At 40.0% G+C, this 16,836-nt stretch overlaps 1 protein-coding gene across 3 annotated transcripts in view; it reads left to right on the top strand.

The window, feature by feature from the left end:
* ap1g1 (adaptor related protein complex 1 subunit gamma 1) overlaps nucleotides 1-11,053 on the top strand; it is a 53,725-nt gene extending 42,672 nt beyond the window's left edge. For all 3 annotated transcript variants that reach the window (XM_061964056.1, XM_061964057.1, XM_061964055.2), the window contains exons 17-23: nucleotides 2,230-2,334; nucleotides 2,455-2,596; nucleotides 2,673-2,799; nucleotides 5,114-5,218; nucleotides 5,288-5,448; nucleotides 9,944-10,042; nucleotides 10,138-11,053. In XM_061964056.1, coding sequence (XP_061820040.1) covers nucleotides 2,230-2,334; nucleotides 2,455-2,596; nucleotides 2,673-2,799; nucleotides 5,114-5,218; nucleotides 5,288-5,448; nucleotides 9,944-10,042; nucleotides 10,138-10,239 — 841 coding nt within the window. In that variant the 3' untranslated portion in view covers nucleotides 10,240-11,053. The remainder of the gene's footprint in view (nucleotides 1-2,229; nucleotides 2,335-2,454; nucleotides 2,597-2,672; nucleotides 2,800-5,113; nucleotides 5,219-5,287; nucleotides 5,449-9,943; nucleotides 10,043-10,137) is intronic.
* The last annotated feature ends 5,783 nt before the right edge of the window (nucleotides 11,054-16,836 follow it).

Raw genomic sequence — 16,836 nt, 5'->3', positions numbered from 1 at the left:
GGTATTGTACCCAAGGCCAGACTTGTAGCAAGGGGTTTTGAAGAACTTAATTTAAAAAATCTACAAAAAGATTCACCAACATGTGCTTCTGAATCTCTAAGGCTATTGCTCAGTGTAATTTGTCAAAATCATTGGAAAGTCCATTCTATGGACATCAAGTCTGCCTTTTTACAGGGTATGGAGTTGTCGAGAGACATTTATGTCAATCCTCCCCCAGAAGCAGACTGTATGGGGGTTCTTTGGAAACTGAAGAAGTGTGTGTATGGCCTTGCTGATGCATCTCTATTGGTACAACAAGGTGAAGGAAATCATGCTGAGCACAGGTGGTAAAGTGTCACAGGTAGACCCAGCAGTATTTTATTGGCTGAATGATGAAAACACAGTGACGGGTGTACTTGCATGTCATGTAGATGATTTTCTGTGGGCAGGCTCATCAAACTTTTCAGAAAATGTGATCCCTAAAATAAAGTCTGGGTTCTAAGTGGGACATGAGGAACATGACAATTTCTGCTATTTGGGAATGGATATTGAAACTGTTAATGATTCTGTACAGTTGCATCAGCACAGCTCCATTGAAAGTCTGCACCCCATTCACTTACAGCCAGTCCGTGCTTTAGAAAGAGATGCTCCTCTTAATGAAACAGAACAAGAACAACTCAGATCAAAAATAGGACAGATACTCTGGGTTGCAAAACAGACAAGACCTGATTTCATGTTTGATTCTTGTAGTCTGGCATCTAGTCTAAACAATGCGACTGTGCAATCAATTCACAATGCTAATAAGTTGGTTTGTAAACTGACGGCTGAAAAAGTGACTTTGAAATTTCAACATTTGGGAAATGATGCTTTAAACCTAACTGTATTCAGAGATGCTTCATTAGGAAATCTTCCTGATGGAGGTACACAAGGGGGCATGTTGATCACCCTAATGGGAAAAGGAGGTACATTCTGCCCCCTTTACTGGCAGTCCAAGAGGATTCGACGAGTGGTGCGAAGCACCCTTGCTGGAGAGACTCTTGCCATGTCAGATGGAATAGACAACGCTGTGTTTCTTGCCACCCTTTATTCTGAGCTCACTACTGGCACCGCTGGTCTAAATGCTCCAGCGTTAGTTTGTGTGACTGATAATCATTCCCTCTATGATGCTCTTCGATCAACAAAACAGGTCACAGAGAAAAGGCTTCGGTTGGATATAAGTGGCATCAAAGAACTAATTCACAACAGAAAAATACAACAAGTGCTTTGGTCAGCAACAAAAGCTCAACTGGCTGACTGTCTTACGAAAAAGGGGGCATCACCCTTGATCCTTTTGAAAGCATTGAGTGAAGGAAAATGGGTTCTTACCTAAGTTGATTTTATTGTTTCTGTTGTTTAAAAAGACATGTATTTGTTCTCAAGAAACATGTGCTATTTATTTTTATTTATTTATAAAAAATAGGGAGATTGTTAACATATTTCTCAATATACTGGGTTAACGCATGCGCAGTGTTTGTGGGCAGGAAGAGGGGATCGAGTGTTTCCGGTTTTACCTCTGTGGGTCAGTTGATTAAAAGTTGTGAACCAGAATAGACGTTGTGTTTATTCACAGTACCTGCTGATGTGTATTTGGGATCTGCAAAAGTCCTGAAAATGTGCGCGTGTCCGCCATTGTAGTCTGCATCGACGCCATAGTCAATAAGCTTCTTCTTTTTCTCCATCCACTTTTTGTGGGCCATTCATCCTAAGCTGTTGTCATTTCAAATAAAAAGTAGCTTAGAGTTCTAACTTAAATCTGTCAGTAAACCAGCTATGGAAGCGCTAAAAACTGCCGGTACAACAAAGATGACGGGGAGAAGACGCTGTCAAAGTGGAGCCACATAAATGAGACCCGCCCACAAAACTGCGCATACGGAAAAGATGGTCAGAAAGGAACTTGAAAACGTTCTTGAGAACATTATCTATGCAACATTTTGACCAAAAAACCACCATTACATGGTATGTAAACCACAAGGAAGTGTTTTGAATATAGAAAAAAAATCATAATATGACCCCTTTTAATGCGCCTTATAATCGGGCGCGTCTTTTGTATGTTGCATACAATAGATCCGCTCATCGGCAGTGCGCCTTATAATTTGGTGCGCTCTGTGGTCTTAACAATATGGTACTGTATTAGTTTTGCTTGTATTTGTGAACCAATTTGGGAAACGTGCCAATTTACTTACCTACTAACATTGAAATATTTTCTCCTAGCCGAATCAAGAAGGTGGTGTCAATATACGGCAGTAGCATTGACGTGGAGCTGCAACAGAGAGCTGTAGAGTACAACGCACTTTTCAAGAAATATGACCACATGAGGTAAAATAACAGAACAGCCAACACAACCAAACAAATAAAATGGACCATTTAGAAGAATTGGAAAGTCTTTTTCTAGTGGTTCAGTAGGGTTAATCCTCCATTATTTGCATCTCTTCTCAGGCCTGCTCTTCTCGAAAGAATGCCCATCATGGAGAAAACTGCCACAAATGGCCCCACAGAGATTGTGCAAACTAATGGGGAGACGGAACCCTCGGTTGGGGAGCCAAAACATCCACCCCTTGTCAGTCAGCCAACTAACCAGGTGAGGGGAAATTTTATTTCCATGAAATATAAATTTTATCATCATCACTGTTACTCACTTGGCACTTATCTCACAGGCAAATGATTTATTAGACCTCCTTGGCGGTAATGATGTGGTGCCTGTAATCCAGACGACTGTGTCGCCCAAGCTTGCTTCAGCTGGGGGGGAGCTCCTGGACCTGCTTGGTGACATCTCATTAAGTGGTAGGATGCTCCAAAATGCACTTTTTTCTAAACGTATTTAAAAAAACAACATCTTTTTCCCATAAGATACCATAATTTCCAGGCTTGAAAGCCCACCTAATTATAGGCCGCACCCACCCCTTTATTTTCTACAAATTCTGCATTGGTCGCGTAAGTCTGTAAGCCTCCGGTGTACACATTCAAAATGTAATATTTAGACATGCACTTGTGTTTATTCACGTACAACGACTGACTGTAACATGGCATACAGTAGCCTACTTGAGTGCGATTTTCATCCTTCGCCTCTGACTGCGTGCTGGAACCGCTAAAGTCGTTTTCTTTTGTATACGGTGGCCTGTTAGTGATGGTGGATATCCATTTTTTGGGTTTTTCCTTTTTTGAACAATCTTTTTCAGCTTTGGGGTGCGTCGTGTGCATTTCATCATTTCCATCGAGGGTAAATCCATAACGGAGTAAATGGCTGAGTGATTGATATAATGTGAACAATTTCATTGGTCCATCCTGACCCGCTCAGCAATTTCATTGGTCTGTTATTATGAGGCTGAATTTATTGACATGTGAAGCTTGTGGAAAAAAGTTTTTTTCAACTAACCTAGGAGTGATGACACGGTCTGGCCGGCGGGGATAACACAGCACGACAGGAAAGATGTGTGCACATTTAAGTTTTAAGTTTAAGTGAAAAGAGGGGAAATGGTGTTAATGGTGTTCCTAATGTAATAACCTGGATGGCAGGGAAGTGCAAGGGAATGAAAGTCAAGTGTGGGAAAGTGTGCATGTTTGTGTGTGCATGTGCCGTCTACTCTTCAGGGATGGGTGTGCTTCGTCACACCAGAAAAATCCACAAAATACTTATATACCAGAATGTACTGTAGTTGATCCGACAGGAGGTTATATATTTGCTGGGGCTTGTCCGTTAGTTAGCAACATACCGCAAAAAAGTTGGCAGATTTTGATGAAACTTTCAGAAAATGTAAGATATTGGATAAGGAACATGTGCTTACATTTTGAGGGTGATCCGGATCAATGTTTGTATTCAAGATTAAAAAAAAGAAAGATTGTTTACTATTGAGAAGTGGGGCCTGGCAGAGGTTATTTTCTAGTTCACTATTAATGTCATTTCTGCATATATAATTTTCTATTTTTCAAAGACTGTTTTTATTAATATACACACATCACCCTTTTTTTGTTTCTTTTAAGGGTTTTGTCCATATACTGTTTTTTTCTCACTGGGCTCTTATTGGGAGGGGCCCATTCTGGAGTGGAAAAAAAACTCCATAGCAAAGCACATGTACAATTTACGATATACAACTCGAGACTTGCAACGAGGAGTTAGGGGGCGGGCATTCTGCCCGTAGCTGCCAGCCACAAAGCTGCTTCGTGTTCCATCATACCACGTGAGGTGAAGCGTCCAAGGTGTGGGATGGGGTGTGGGATGTGTGTGTGTGTGGCGTTTATCTTTTGTGGTTGCGTATGTGCATGTGGGTCTGCAGCATGTCTCTGTTCCCTGACCGTGGGGATCTCGCAAACGCGATAACACAGTCAGTCAGTCCAACAAAAGTCAACAACAGGTGTGTGTCCATGAAAGACAGGGAAGGAGTTTGTTGCATCTTCGCTGCACTATCCTCTGGGAGAGTCTCGAAGTAACAACCTTGCCATGTCACTTGCAGCCAGGGAAAACAATCCAGTTTGTGTTTGGGCAAGTGAAAATCAATTTAAACTTTTCACTCTATTTATGGTCCTCAAATTCATCATACTTCACCATCAGAGCAGCCAAGGTTTCCAAGATGTTTTCACATTAGCAATATAGTCCAAAATCGCAAAAATCTGAGTACCCAAAGTTTTGCTCACATCCTCCAATCATTTGTGGTAACTTTAGTGTACTTTGAACGACTGCCAGCATTTTTCAATTTTTCGATTCACCAGAGCAACGCCTACTCCAATCGGCAGATGTCATGTTATCATGATTCCGAATAGGTAGACGTTTTCAACGTTCTCGATTGAAAGGGTCGCCATGCACGTGAGTGTCCTCTTCTCTCAGGCGTCTGTCGTGTGTCCAACAACAACCGTTCCATCAGGACAGACAGGTTCCCCCAAACCTGAGATCTTGTCAATTTTGTTGAGTTCAGTTGATTAATTCCATTGAATTTTAGAGATTTTAGAGAGCAGTGCAAAAAGAGGCAACAAAGTTAAACAAGACAAAACAAAGAAGCAAGCAGGAGAGGGGAAAGGGAGCGTCTGCCTTCGATGAGTGACAGTGAGAAATGTACTTTATGGCATGTCCACATCCTCTCAAACCCTGACCTTCCCTCCCAAGGTGCTCCAGCCCCTGCTCCCACTCCCTCTGCACCTGCCTCCCAACCCCCTTTTCTCCTGGATGGCCTCTCCTCACAGCCCCTCTTTAATGACATTGCAGCTGCAGGTAAGAATCCCCTTTGTCCCCTCTTAACTTCTGCACTGTATTGTTATTTACAGTCATCTCTTCCTGTAGGTATTCCTCCTATGACGGCCTACAACAAGAACGGTCTCAAAATAGACTTCACGTTCGAGAGGGCAAACCCCAACCCTAACGTTGCGGTCATCACCATCCATGCTTCCAACTCTACAGAGGCAGACATGACAGAGTTTGTTTTTCAGGCTGCAGTACCAAAGGTAATTGGCACTCACACACTCAACTGTCCGAGGCCAATCCTAGGAAAGAACACAATTACAAACCCCGTTTCCATATGAGTTGGGAAATTGTGTTAGATGTAAATATAAACGGAATACAATGATTTGTAAATAATTGTCAACCCATATTCAGTTGAATATGCTACAAAGACAACATATTTGATGTTCAAACTGATAAACATTTTTTTTTTTGCATCATCAACTTTAGAATTTGATGCCAGCAACACGTGATAAAGAAGTTGGGAAAGGTGGCAATAAATACTGCTAAAGTTGAGGAATGCTCATCAAACACTTACTTGGAACATCCCACAGGTGAACAGACAAATTGGGAACAAGTGGGTGCCATGCTTGGGTATAAAAGTAGATTCCATGAAATGCTCAGTCATTCACAAACAAGGATGGGACGAGGGTCACCACTTTGTCAACAAATGCGTGAGCAAATTGTTGAACATTTTAAGAAAAACCTTTCTCAACCAGCTATTGCAAGGAATTTAGGGATTTCACCATCTACGGTCCGTAATATCATCAAAGGGTTCAGAGAATCTGGAGAAATCACTGCACGTAAGCAGCTAAGCCCGTGACCTTCGATCCCTCAGGCTGTACTGCATCAACAAGCGACATCAGTGTGTAAAGGATATCACCACATGGGCTCAGGAACACTTCAGAAACCCACTGTCAGTAACTACAGTTGGTCGCTACATCTGTAAGTGCAAGTTAAAACTCTCCTATGCAAGGTGAAAACCGTTTATCAACAACACCCAGAAACGCCGTTGGCTTCGCTGGGCCTGAGCTCATCTAAGATGGACTGATACAAAGTGGAAAAGTGTTCTGTGGTCTGTTCTGTGGTCCACATTTCAAATTGTTTTTGGAAACTGTGGACGTCGTGTCCTCCGGACCAAAGAGGAAAAGAACCATCCGGATTGTTATAGGCGCAAAGTTGAAAAGCCAGCATCTGTGATGGTATGGGGGTGTATTAGTGCCCAAGACATGGGTAACTTACACATCTGTGAAGGCGCCATTAATGCTGAAAGGTACATACAGGTTTTGGAGCAACATATGTTGCCATCCAAGCAACGTTACCATGGACGACCCTGCTTATTTCAGCAAGACAATGCCAAGCCACGTGTTACATCAACGTGGCTTCATAGTAAAAGAGTGCGGGTACTAGACTGGCCTGCCTGTAGTCCAGACCTGTCTCCCATTGAAAATGTGTGGCGCATTATGAAGCCTAAAATACCACAACGGAGACTCCGGACTGTTGAACAACTTAAGCTGTACATCAAGCAAGAATGGGAAAGTATTCCACCCAAGAAGCTTAAAAAATGTGTCTCCTCAGTTCCCAAACGTTTACTGAGTGTTGTTAAAAGGAAAGGCCATGTAACACAGTGGTGAACATTCCCTTTCCCAACTACTTTGGCACGTGTTGCAGCCATGAAATTTTAAGTTAATTATTTGCAAAAAAAAAAATAAAGTTTATGAGTTTGAACATCAAATATCTTGTCTTTGTAGTGAATTCAATTGAATATGGGTGGAAAAGGATTTGCAAATCATTGTATTCCGTTTATATTTACATCTAACACAATTTCCCAACTCATATGGAAATGGGGTTTGTACTTAAATGGGCTGTTTGCACCTTAAACCAAACCAATCCCTCCAGGGCACTAACATCCCAATGTGTTTTAAAGGGGAACATTATCACCAGACCTATGTAAACGTCAATATATACCTTGATGTTGCAGAAAAAAGACCATATATTTTTTTAACCGATTTCCGAACTCTAAATGGGTGAATTTTGGCGAATTAAACGCCTTTCTATTATTCGCTCTCGGAGCGATGACGTTGTGACGTCACATCGGGAAGCAATCCGCCATTTTCTCAAACACATTACAAACACTGAGTCAAATCAGCTCTGTTATTTTCCGTTATTTCGACTGTTTTCCGTACCTTGGAGACATCATGCCTCGTCGGTGTGTTGTCGGAGGGTGTAACAACACGAACAGGGACGGAATCAAGTTGCACCAGTGGCCCAAAGATGCGAAAGTGGCAAGAAATTGGACGTTTGTTCCGCACACTTTACCGACGAAAGCTATGCTACGACAGAGATGGCAAGAATGTGTGGATATCCTGCGACACTCAAAGCAGATGCATTTCCAACTGGACTGGACAGATCAGCTTTCAGGAAAAGAGAGCGGATGAGTGTATGTCTACAGAATATATTAATTGATGAAAACTGGGCTGTCTGCACTCTCAAAGTGCATGTTGTTGCCAACTGTATTTCATATGCTGTAAACCTAGTTCATAGTTGTTAGTTTCCTTTAATGCCAAACAAACATACCAATCGTTGGTTAGAAGGCGATCGCCGTATTCGTCCTCGCTTTCTCCCGTGTCGCTGGCTGTCGTGTCGTTTTCGTCGGTTTTGCTTGCATACGGTTTAAACCGATATGGCTCAATAGCTTCAGTTTCTTCTTCAATTTCGTTTTCGCTACCTGCCTCCACACTACAACCATCCGTTTCAATACATGCCTAATCTGTTGAATCGCTTAAACCGCTGAAATCCGAGTCTGAATCCGATCTAATGTCGCTATAACTTGCTGTTCTATCCGCCATGTTTGTTTGTATCGGCATCACTATGTGACGTCACGGGAAAATGGACGGGTTTATATAACGATGGTTAAAATCAGGCACTTTGAAGCTTTTTTTAGGGATATTGCGTGATGGGTAAAATTTTGAAAAAAACTTCGAAAAATAAAATAAGCTACTGGGAACTGATTTTTAATGGTTTTAACCATTCTGAAATTGTGATAATGTTCCCTTTCAAGCATTATGTACGTAACAAGCGCACTAGGGTTGCGCGATATAAATTATATAAATTTGGCCGTCAATAGAGGTTTTAATACTATCCTTATGTTTCGTTAAATTTGACAGCGACAAGCAAAGACATCCTCAAGGCAATTTAGCCTCCTTGCCAGCGACTAATATCCCTACAGAGTGCAGCAAAGCCACTTCTAAGTCAGCAGTCTTTGCCTACATGGCGGCAAATAGTCATTTTCATATAAGTGATCGACGAGGAATAGCTAAACATGCTACACTACTTACTGTAAGAGGATATGCAAGCTAGAGCTCTTGAAAATAAACAAGGGTGGGTGAGTTGATACAAATATCGACACTAGCGATACCAAGTAAATTATCAGTATAGGTAGATTCTACAATGGTTAGAGTGATATTTTTTATTATTAAAAACATATTTTGTTTTTATTTACAAACTCAGGAAATAAGTCCCTGGACACAGGAGGGCTTTAAGAGCAGAAACCAATAGATTTAAATCAGAGCCAGTAGCAGTAAATTAAATATTGAATTGATATTGTTACACTACCATCCTGTGTTTTTGTCTAATTATATTTGTGATCAAAAATGTAATCATTTAATTATCTTGAAAATTTAAAGGATCAGCATTGATATGACCAATACTGCTCCTGCAAATACTTGGTATTGGATCGATACCTACATTTCTAGTATCACCCAAATCTAATGTAAAGTATCCAAACTACAGAAGAAGTGCTTATTACATTTCAACAGAGGTGTAAATAGAATCAGAAGGACAACAGAAAGTAACCAGATATCAACAGTAAATTGGCAAGTAGATTAATAATTGTTTGACAAAATAATACAACTGGAGGCCTTACGTCGGCCTCGTGGTTAGCACACCGGCCACACATTAAGGAAACAGGAGAAATCTGGTTTGAATCTGTGTGGAGTTTGCATGTTCTCCTTGTGCGTGCACAGGTTTTCTGTGGGTACTGCGGCTTCCCCCAACATTCCAAAAATATGCATGTGCGGTTATTTGAAAAGTCTAAATTGTCAATAGGTATGAATGTGAGTGTGAATGGCGAGTCCAGGGTGTATCAGCCTCTCGTCTGAAGTCAGCTTGCATAGGCTCCAGCTTACCCGCAACCATAATAAGGATAAGCAGTATAAAAAAAATGTATGCATGGAAAAGACACAATATGTTACCACGTACGCCAGGAGCCAAATGAGGAGCCTTTGTAATATGTTTTGAAATGCTTCTATTTCATTTAAATGGAAAATATGTTGATATATTTCGTTATCAAGAGCAAGAGGCTGCAACGATATAGATTTTAGGCCATAGCACCTATCCCTCACGCTCACTCATTAGCTTTGTGCGTTGTTGGCTAACATTTGTATATTATTTCAAAGGGCTGCAGTTAAGTTAAAGTTAGTTAAAGTTAAGTTAGCGATTAAGTTGAGGCTTTTGTTGACTTTGTATAGAAGAGGACAGTTAGGCACAAAATAATCTTTCTTCAGGCTGCATTTTGCAATATTTTTTAAAGTTTTTATTCCACTGGTGCCTGACTTTCCTGCATATGCAGGAATTATATCATTTGTGCTTAATTATGGTGCTTTTGTGTTTTTATAATTGTCCTGTAGTTAAGTTTTGTTTCCATGCTTGTTTTCCCAGACATTCCAGCTGCAGCTCCTGTCCCCGAGTAGTAATGTCGTCCAAGCACTCAACCAGGGAACTGTCACACAGGTCATCAGAGTCCTTAACTCACAGAAGGTCAGTATGTTCTCCTTCAATTCAAATCTGATTTGAGTATCTGCAGTTCTCATTGAGCTCCTACTCATAAAAAACCCACATTGTTCCATTTTCAGCAACAGCTGCGCATGAGGGTGAAGCTGACGTACACCCACAAAGGCTCACCTATCCAGGACCTGGCTGAGGTCAATAACTTTCCCCCTCAGTCGTGGCAGTGATACGTTGCTTCATTTGCTCCTAAAAGCCTCTCTCCAAAGGGGACTATGAAAATTATTTTCTTTCGCCTTTCTTCCCCCCCACTCAATTCCCTTCCTTTCTTCCAATGGACCCGCTCAAAAGACGTAGAAAAAAACGCTGCCCTCCAGTCGCAGCAGTGTCTTTAACGAAGGAAAAAAACAAAAGGGTGGGATTACCTATCAATCAATGAACTTTCTCCTTTTCTTAATTGGTGTCATGTCCTTTGCTACTTTTTTTCACTCATCGCCCTGTATGAACAGACTAGTAAATATGAAATGATTAACACTTCAAGTAATATTTAAGATTGTTCTTTAAATACCTTTATAACGGTTTATCAGATGATTTACTTCATGTTTGAAAAGCATTCATCAGCTGAGAGTGTACTCGCTTCTTTGCATCACAATCACATTCTGACCTTCTAGCAGAATGGCCACATTTCATCTGAAAATGTTGGACTTGGTAATTGACAACTTCACTGCATAGGTTTCCTCACAGTCTATATATCGCTTGTAAGGATGACTATGTGTTTAGTTTTAGTCAAGGAAGGTCAGAATCCTTTGACGCACTCAAATGTTTTTCCTTGTGGCTCATGTTACCTTGTCACTGGGACACATTTTATCTGGTTGCACAAACCCATGTAATTGAAGCCTGTTATGAATGTAGTTACATGCACTGAATGCTGATCTCCCCCTTTTGTTTTTAGTTTGTTTCCATAGCTGATGAGACTGTCATCACATTGGCACTATTTCTGTGAAAGTATGTTTGATTTCTGCAGTAAATCCACTTGATTATTTATGCCTGATATCAAAGTTGACGTGCCTTTCTGACTTAGAGGAACAGTTCATCATGAGCTTTGTTAGCCTGATCACCATGTATTAGAAATTAGTATTTATCTCACTTTTTTTTAAAATTTCAAGCGCTTAGAGCTTTCTGTTGTGGTGGTGGTGGTGGGTTCAGCGTACATCTCCTTCAATAATGTCTTACTTTGAAACTTTAACAACAGGAACCTGATCCAGATTGTCCTCAAATGATGCTGTTTAGCTTCATTTGTGCCCATAAGACCCAAAACAGAACACATCTTTCAAAATTGGTGGCAGCTAAAGTTTCATAGGATGGCGTCGAGCCTTCATCAAGATCCTGTCATCTGATTGATGGATTGAGTGACGTACTGGGACGGGTTTGGACTTTTTAGTGCTATGGATCTTGGTTCTGGTGGTCTCTGAATCACAGGTCTGACTGTTGGGGAGGCTAACGTTAATACCTCACAATGTTCTATTCTTCTTTGAGTGGCTGGCCTGGCTGAGGTCCCCCCCGTTGCAATCTGCGTGACAGACGCTAACAGAAGTTATTAGGTGATCAAAATCAGAGACTATTAGTTTTGGAAATATTTTTCTGCGACAATGTGTGTATATGGAGGAAATAATTTCACTTTAATCTTTCTGTTACTGACAAATGCTATATTAGCTTTTTTTCTGTACATATTGAGGGCTTTTACAGATGTTTTGTCTCTTGTACTATCATTCATCTTTCTTTTTTTAGATAGCCATTTTCTAAAACCAGTATATTGTCTAAGTAGTCCTAGTCGTCAACGTCAGGCCTCCCTGTATCACCACTCATTCGTTGTAAAAGGTATATGATCTGCTACCTGTACATTGTATATAATTGTAAAACAAACAAAGGCTGATCCAGTTAATTAAATAAAATAAAAACACATGAAGACTTCAACAGATTAGCTAGGAAATCTAATTGTGTGCATATATGTACAAAAGATTCCTAAAACTGATGCAATTGCATTTGATTTACTGCGTCTTCATACTTTTGGCTCTTGACTGGATGTCTTTTTACAAAGCTATCTGAATGATGACCTGTACTACTGAGAAACCACAATGCTGCGCCTTGTTGCATCAGCTTCCTCGCCCTTCAAACGTTTGCTCTCGTCCTGCTTTTTTTTTTTTTTTTGGAAATAAGTGTGCTTCTCTTTTTTTTCTCTTTTTTTTTTGGCACCTTTAAAGGCCTCTGCCTCTTTTACATTTTTACTATACTTTTATTTTTCTTTAATGCAATACTTCCTCTTTCATTCTAAATATGTCCATAGTACACCCAAAATAATGATGAGACTGAGCTGTTGAAAAAGTGGCAAGAGAAAGACAATTAATGCCCACAAGAGAGAGCTGTGCAAGAAAATAATCCAGAGTCCTAGTCCAGAATGTTTTTGTTGGTGTTGTTTGTCTTGTCCTTTTCAGTGTGTAGTCAGTGCCCTTGGATCAAGCCACAATGCAAATCCATGTGTGTTAATGCTAACATAAACCCAACTTAAGTGCTTTGGACATTCGAAGAAGACAAAAGCATCAGCAGAGTGATTTCAGTTGTGTGTTTTTGTGTGTGTGAGACTATGACTGTGTGTGTGAGACTATGACTGTGTGTGTGAGACTATGACTGTGTGTGTGTGTGTGTGTGTGTGTGTGTGTGTGTGTGTGTGTGTGTGTGTGTGTGTGTGTGTGTGTGTGTGTGTGTGTGTGTGTGTGTGTGTGTGTGTGTGTGTGTGTGTGATGCCATAATTTACATGATTTTTGGCGCAAATGTCAACTTGCAGTGTGTAACTGCATTGCATGTGTAAGTCAGTGTAAATATTGTCATTTCTACTCTACCTGATTTTTTTTGTTGTTTTGGAAAAATGCAAGAGTCTGTCTGTACCCGGTCATGAGGGGCACTAGTGACGTGTACTTTAGGACTTTTGATGATCATAACGAGGACTAAAGATGGTGACCAATGAAGTGCACACGCTTTTAAATCAGTTGGATTTCACTATCACTCTTCTTGAAAACATTCACGCAATTTTGCAATCCAATATTTGATTTCAAGATTCCCTTTCTTAGCTTTTTTTTCCCTCCATCATTTAAGTAAATCCTATGGTTTGGCGTGGCTTCTAGGTCAGTGTGAATGTCAGACTGAAAGTATGATACTGTACATGAATAAAGATGAGTTGTAAACTATTAAATGGGATATTTTCAATTTTGGCTGTGTTTTCTTGTCTTTGAGTAGGCCGACACGGTAAAGCGAATAAGAAGGTGGATTTAAAATGACAGAAGTGTTGTATTTTTTGGTCTCTTTGACTAGGAACAAAAAAAAAATCGCATGTTGTTGTAACTTCCTTATTCCAAAATGGAATAAGTCTATTTTTGTCCTCAAAATTCTACATACAATACCTCATAATGACAATGTGAAAGAGTTTTTTAAAAACATTTTGCAAATGTATTAACAGCCAAAAAGTATTCACAAATTACCGGTAAAAGTATTCACAGCCTTTACTCATTACTTTGTTGATGCACCTTTGGCAGCAATTACAGCCTCAAGTCTTTTTTAATACAATGCCACAAGCTTGACACTCCTATCTTTGGGCAGTTTCACTCTTTGCAGCACCTTGGATGGAAAGTGTTGGTTTTCATCCAGGATGTTTCTGTACATTGCTGCATTCATCTTAGTCTATAGTCAGAGAGGTTACTAAGAACCCGATTGTCCCTCTGTCAGAGCTACAGCATTCCTCTGTGGAGAGAGGAGAACCTTCCAGAAGGACAACCAACTCTGCAGCAATCCACCAATCAGGCCTGTATGGTATTATGGGCAGACAGATGCCATTTTTTTGGGAAAAAGTTTGCCAAAATGCACCTGAAAGACTCTTGGATCATGAGAAACTAAATTCTCTTGGCTGATGAGACATAGATTGAAGTTTTTGGTGTGAATGTCAGGCATCATGTTTGGAGGAAACCATGAGGCACGGCTCATCACCAGGCCAATATCGTCCCTACAGTGAAGCATGGTGGTGGCAGCATCATGCTGTGGGGATGGTTTTCCGTGGCAGGAACTAGGAGACTAGTCAGGATAAAGGGAAAGATTAATCCAGCAAAGTACAGAGACATCCTGGATGAAAACCAGTACTTCCCATCCAACCTGATAGACCTTGAGAGGTGCTGCAAAGAGGAATGGCCGAAACTGCCCTTATCGTATTCAAACAGACTTGAGGCTGTAATTGCTGCCAAAGGTGCATCAACAAAGTATTGAGCAAAGGCTGTGAATACTTATGTACATGTGATATATATTTTATATATATATATTTTTTTGGATCAACTGTGGACCATGTGACTTGTGGAGTAATAAAACATTTTCAGAGGAGGTAATGTGTTGGGACAATGCTTTTGAAATAGTGGGTTGGAAAGGACTCCCTGGATAATTGTCATTATTTGTGTCTACACTCTAATCCAGTGTTTTTCAACCACTGTGCCGCGTCACACTAGTGTTCCGTGAGATACAGTTTGGTGTGCCATGGGAGATTATGTAATTTCACCTAATTGGGTTAAAAATATTTTTTGCAAACCAGTAGTTATAATCCTCAAATGTGCCATTGCTGAGTGTCTGTGCTGTTTAGAGTGCGGCAGAGTAACCATGTAATACTCTTCCAAATCAGTAGGTGGCAGCAGGTAGATAATTGCTTTGTAGATGTTTGTCGTGATCCCGATATGCAGAGACAGCGGGAGGCAGCGTGAAGGTAAAAAAGTATCTAACGCTTAAACCAAAAATAAACAAAAGGTGAGTAACCCTAGAAAAGGCATTGAAGCTTAGGGAAGGCTATGCAGAACGAAACTAAAGCTGAACTGGCTACAAAGACAGAATGCCGGACGACAGCAAAGACTTAAAGCGTGTGGAGCAGAGATGCCGTCCGTGCACATCCGTACGTGACATGACAATCAATGTCCACACAAAGAAGGATAGCATCTGCACAACTTGAATAGTCTTGATTGCTAAAACAAAGTAGATGCGGGGAATAGCGCTCAAAGGAAGACATAAAACTGCAACAGGAAAATACCAAAAAAACAGGAAAAGCCACCAAAATAGGAGCACAAGACAACTAAAACACTACACACAGGAAAACACCAAAAAAACCTCCAAATAAGTCACGGCGTGATGTGACAGTACACCTACTTTGAGACAAGAGCTATAGTGATGCACGGTTGATTATGGTTCAAAGTCATATCCAACAATTGCAATTGACAACTTTTTACTGTCAACTGAGTTTAATTCTATAATGATTTCTGCTGGTGGTGTGCCTCCGGATTTTTTCAAAGAAAAAAATGTGCCTTGGCTCAAAAAAGGTTGGAAAAACACTGCTCTACTCTTCATGTTAGAACGATACACATGCCTGCAGCTAGGAGGCAGCAGAGCACAATCTAATCCAGTGGTTCTCAATTTTTTATTCATTTTTTTAACCAAATACCATTTCAGAATACAATTGCATCTCCAAGTATCACCATAATGACCAACATTAAAATACAGTAGCGTAGTAGGCTTAAATATTCATAAAAACAAGGCAGGTATTTTTTATAATTTTGACCAAATATAAATTATACACAGTTTGAACAGTAACACTGTTTGAAAATGTAATTCAATGATTCTTTGGTGAAACACTGATAATCACTAATCAACAAGCTCCCTGTTCTACTCAGTAAGGGTATTAAGTCCATAGGAACGCGTGTTCAGAGTTAATTGAGGCGGCGGACATGGAAACATTTGTGACAAGAATTGAAAAAAAGTGAAGTCGTCAGGAGCAAGGGGAAAAATGAGATATGATAAAATTTTCATTGACTTTGGATTCACTGTGACTACAGTAGGAAATGAGGAAAGGGTAGTGTATTTTTTATACAATTTTACCATCTGCAAAATCCTATCTCTGTCAGATGTTTATTTTAATGTTAATTGCAATAAAACAACCAACTTTACATTGAGCAAGAGTTCAGAGTAGCAACAAAAGCTTTGAAGGCCAGATTTGTAAGGATGTGCAGTGCAAAAAGGACTCACTGCTGCCCCTAAATACGAGCAAATCTAATAGTGATGTGCGCATCAATGCTGAAATATCAATGCCACCAATACTAGATATTTATGATGTAATATTGATTCTCAAATCCAAATATCGATACTTTTGATACTTTAGTTTATTGTGATCATGTATATCATTAACGGGAACACAGTGTAAACAAGTAACTAAACTTGAATGAGGCATTGTGTTATTTATATCTTCAGTATTTTACATCAACATGTTCATGTATCTGAATTGTAATTTTGTTTTTATTCTAATAGTAGTTATTGATAATGTATTCCAATGTTTTTATTATTTTACATATTTCTTTTTTTATGGTTTTAAAAAAAGGGGTGACCAAACTACTTCCCGCGGGCCAAGTACGCCCAGCAAGCCTCTTCAATTTGGCCCATGTGATGTCATGAGTTCAACAAAGCATCGCACCACGGAGAGCTTTCAAATTAATCTTAGATACCAGGATCTCTGAATGCTACATATTAGCTGCCATCTTGTGGAAAATGAGAGTAAATCAGATCAATGACCCTTGAAAGTACCTTGAAACAATAGCACATCATTTAATTGTATGACACATTCCTAACAACCTTCCCTAGTCATGGTGCAAAAAAAAAAAAAAGAGCAACTGAAATAAAAGCCAACACACATGATCACACATTATGAAAAACATTCAAACAAAATAAAACATCTAAATTACACCCATTTCAATCTATTA

This window comes from Nerophis lumbriciformis, linkage group LG06, assembly GCF_033978685.3.
Source record: "Nerophis lumbriciformis linkage group LG06, RoL_Nlum_v2.1, whole genome shotgun sequence".
Taxonomy (NCBI): domain Eukaryota; kingdom Metazoa; phylum Chordata; class Actinopteri; order Syngnathiformes; family Syngnathidae; genus Nerophis; species Nerophis lumbriciformis.
This window is presented reverse-complemented; position numbering and strand designations above follow the sequence as displayed.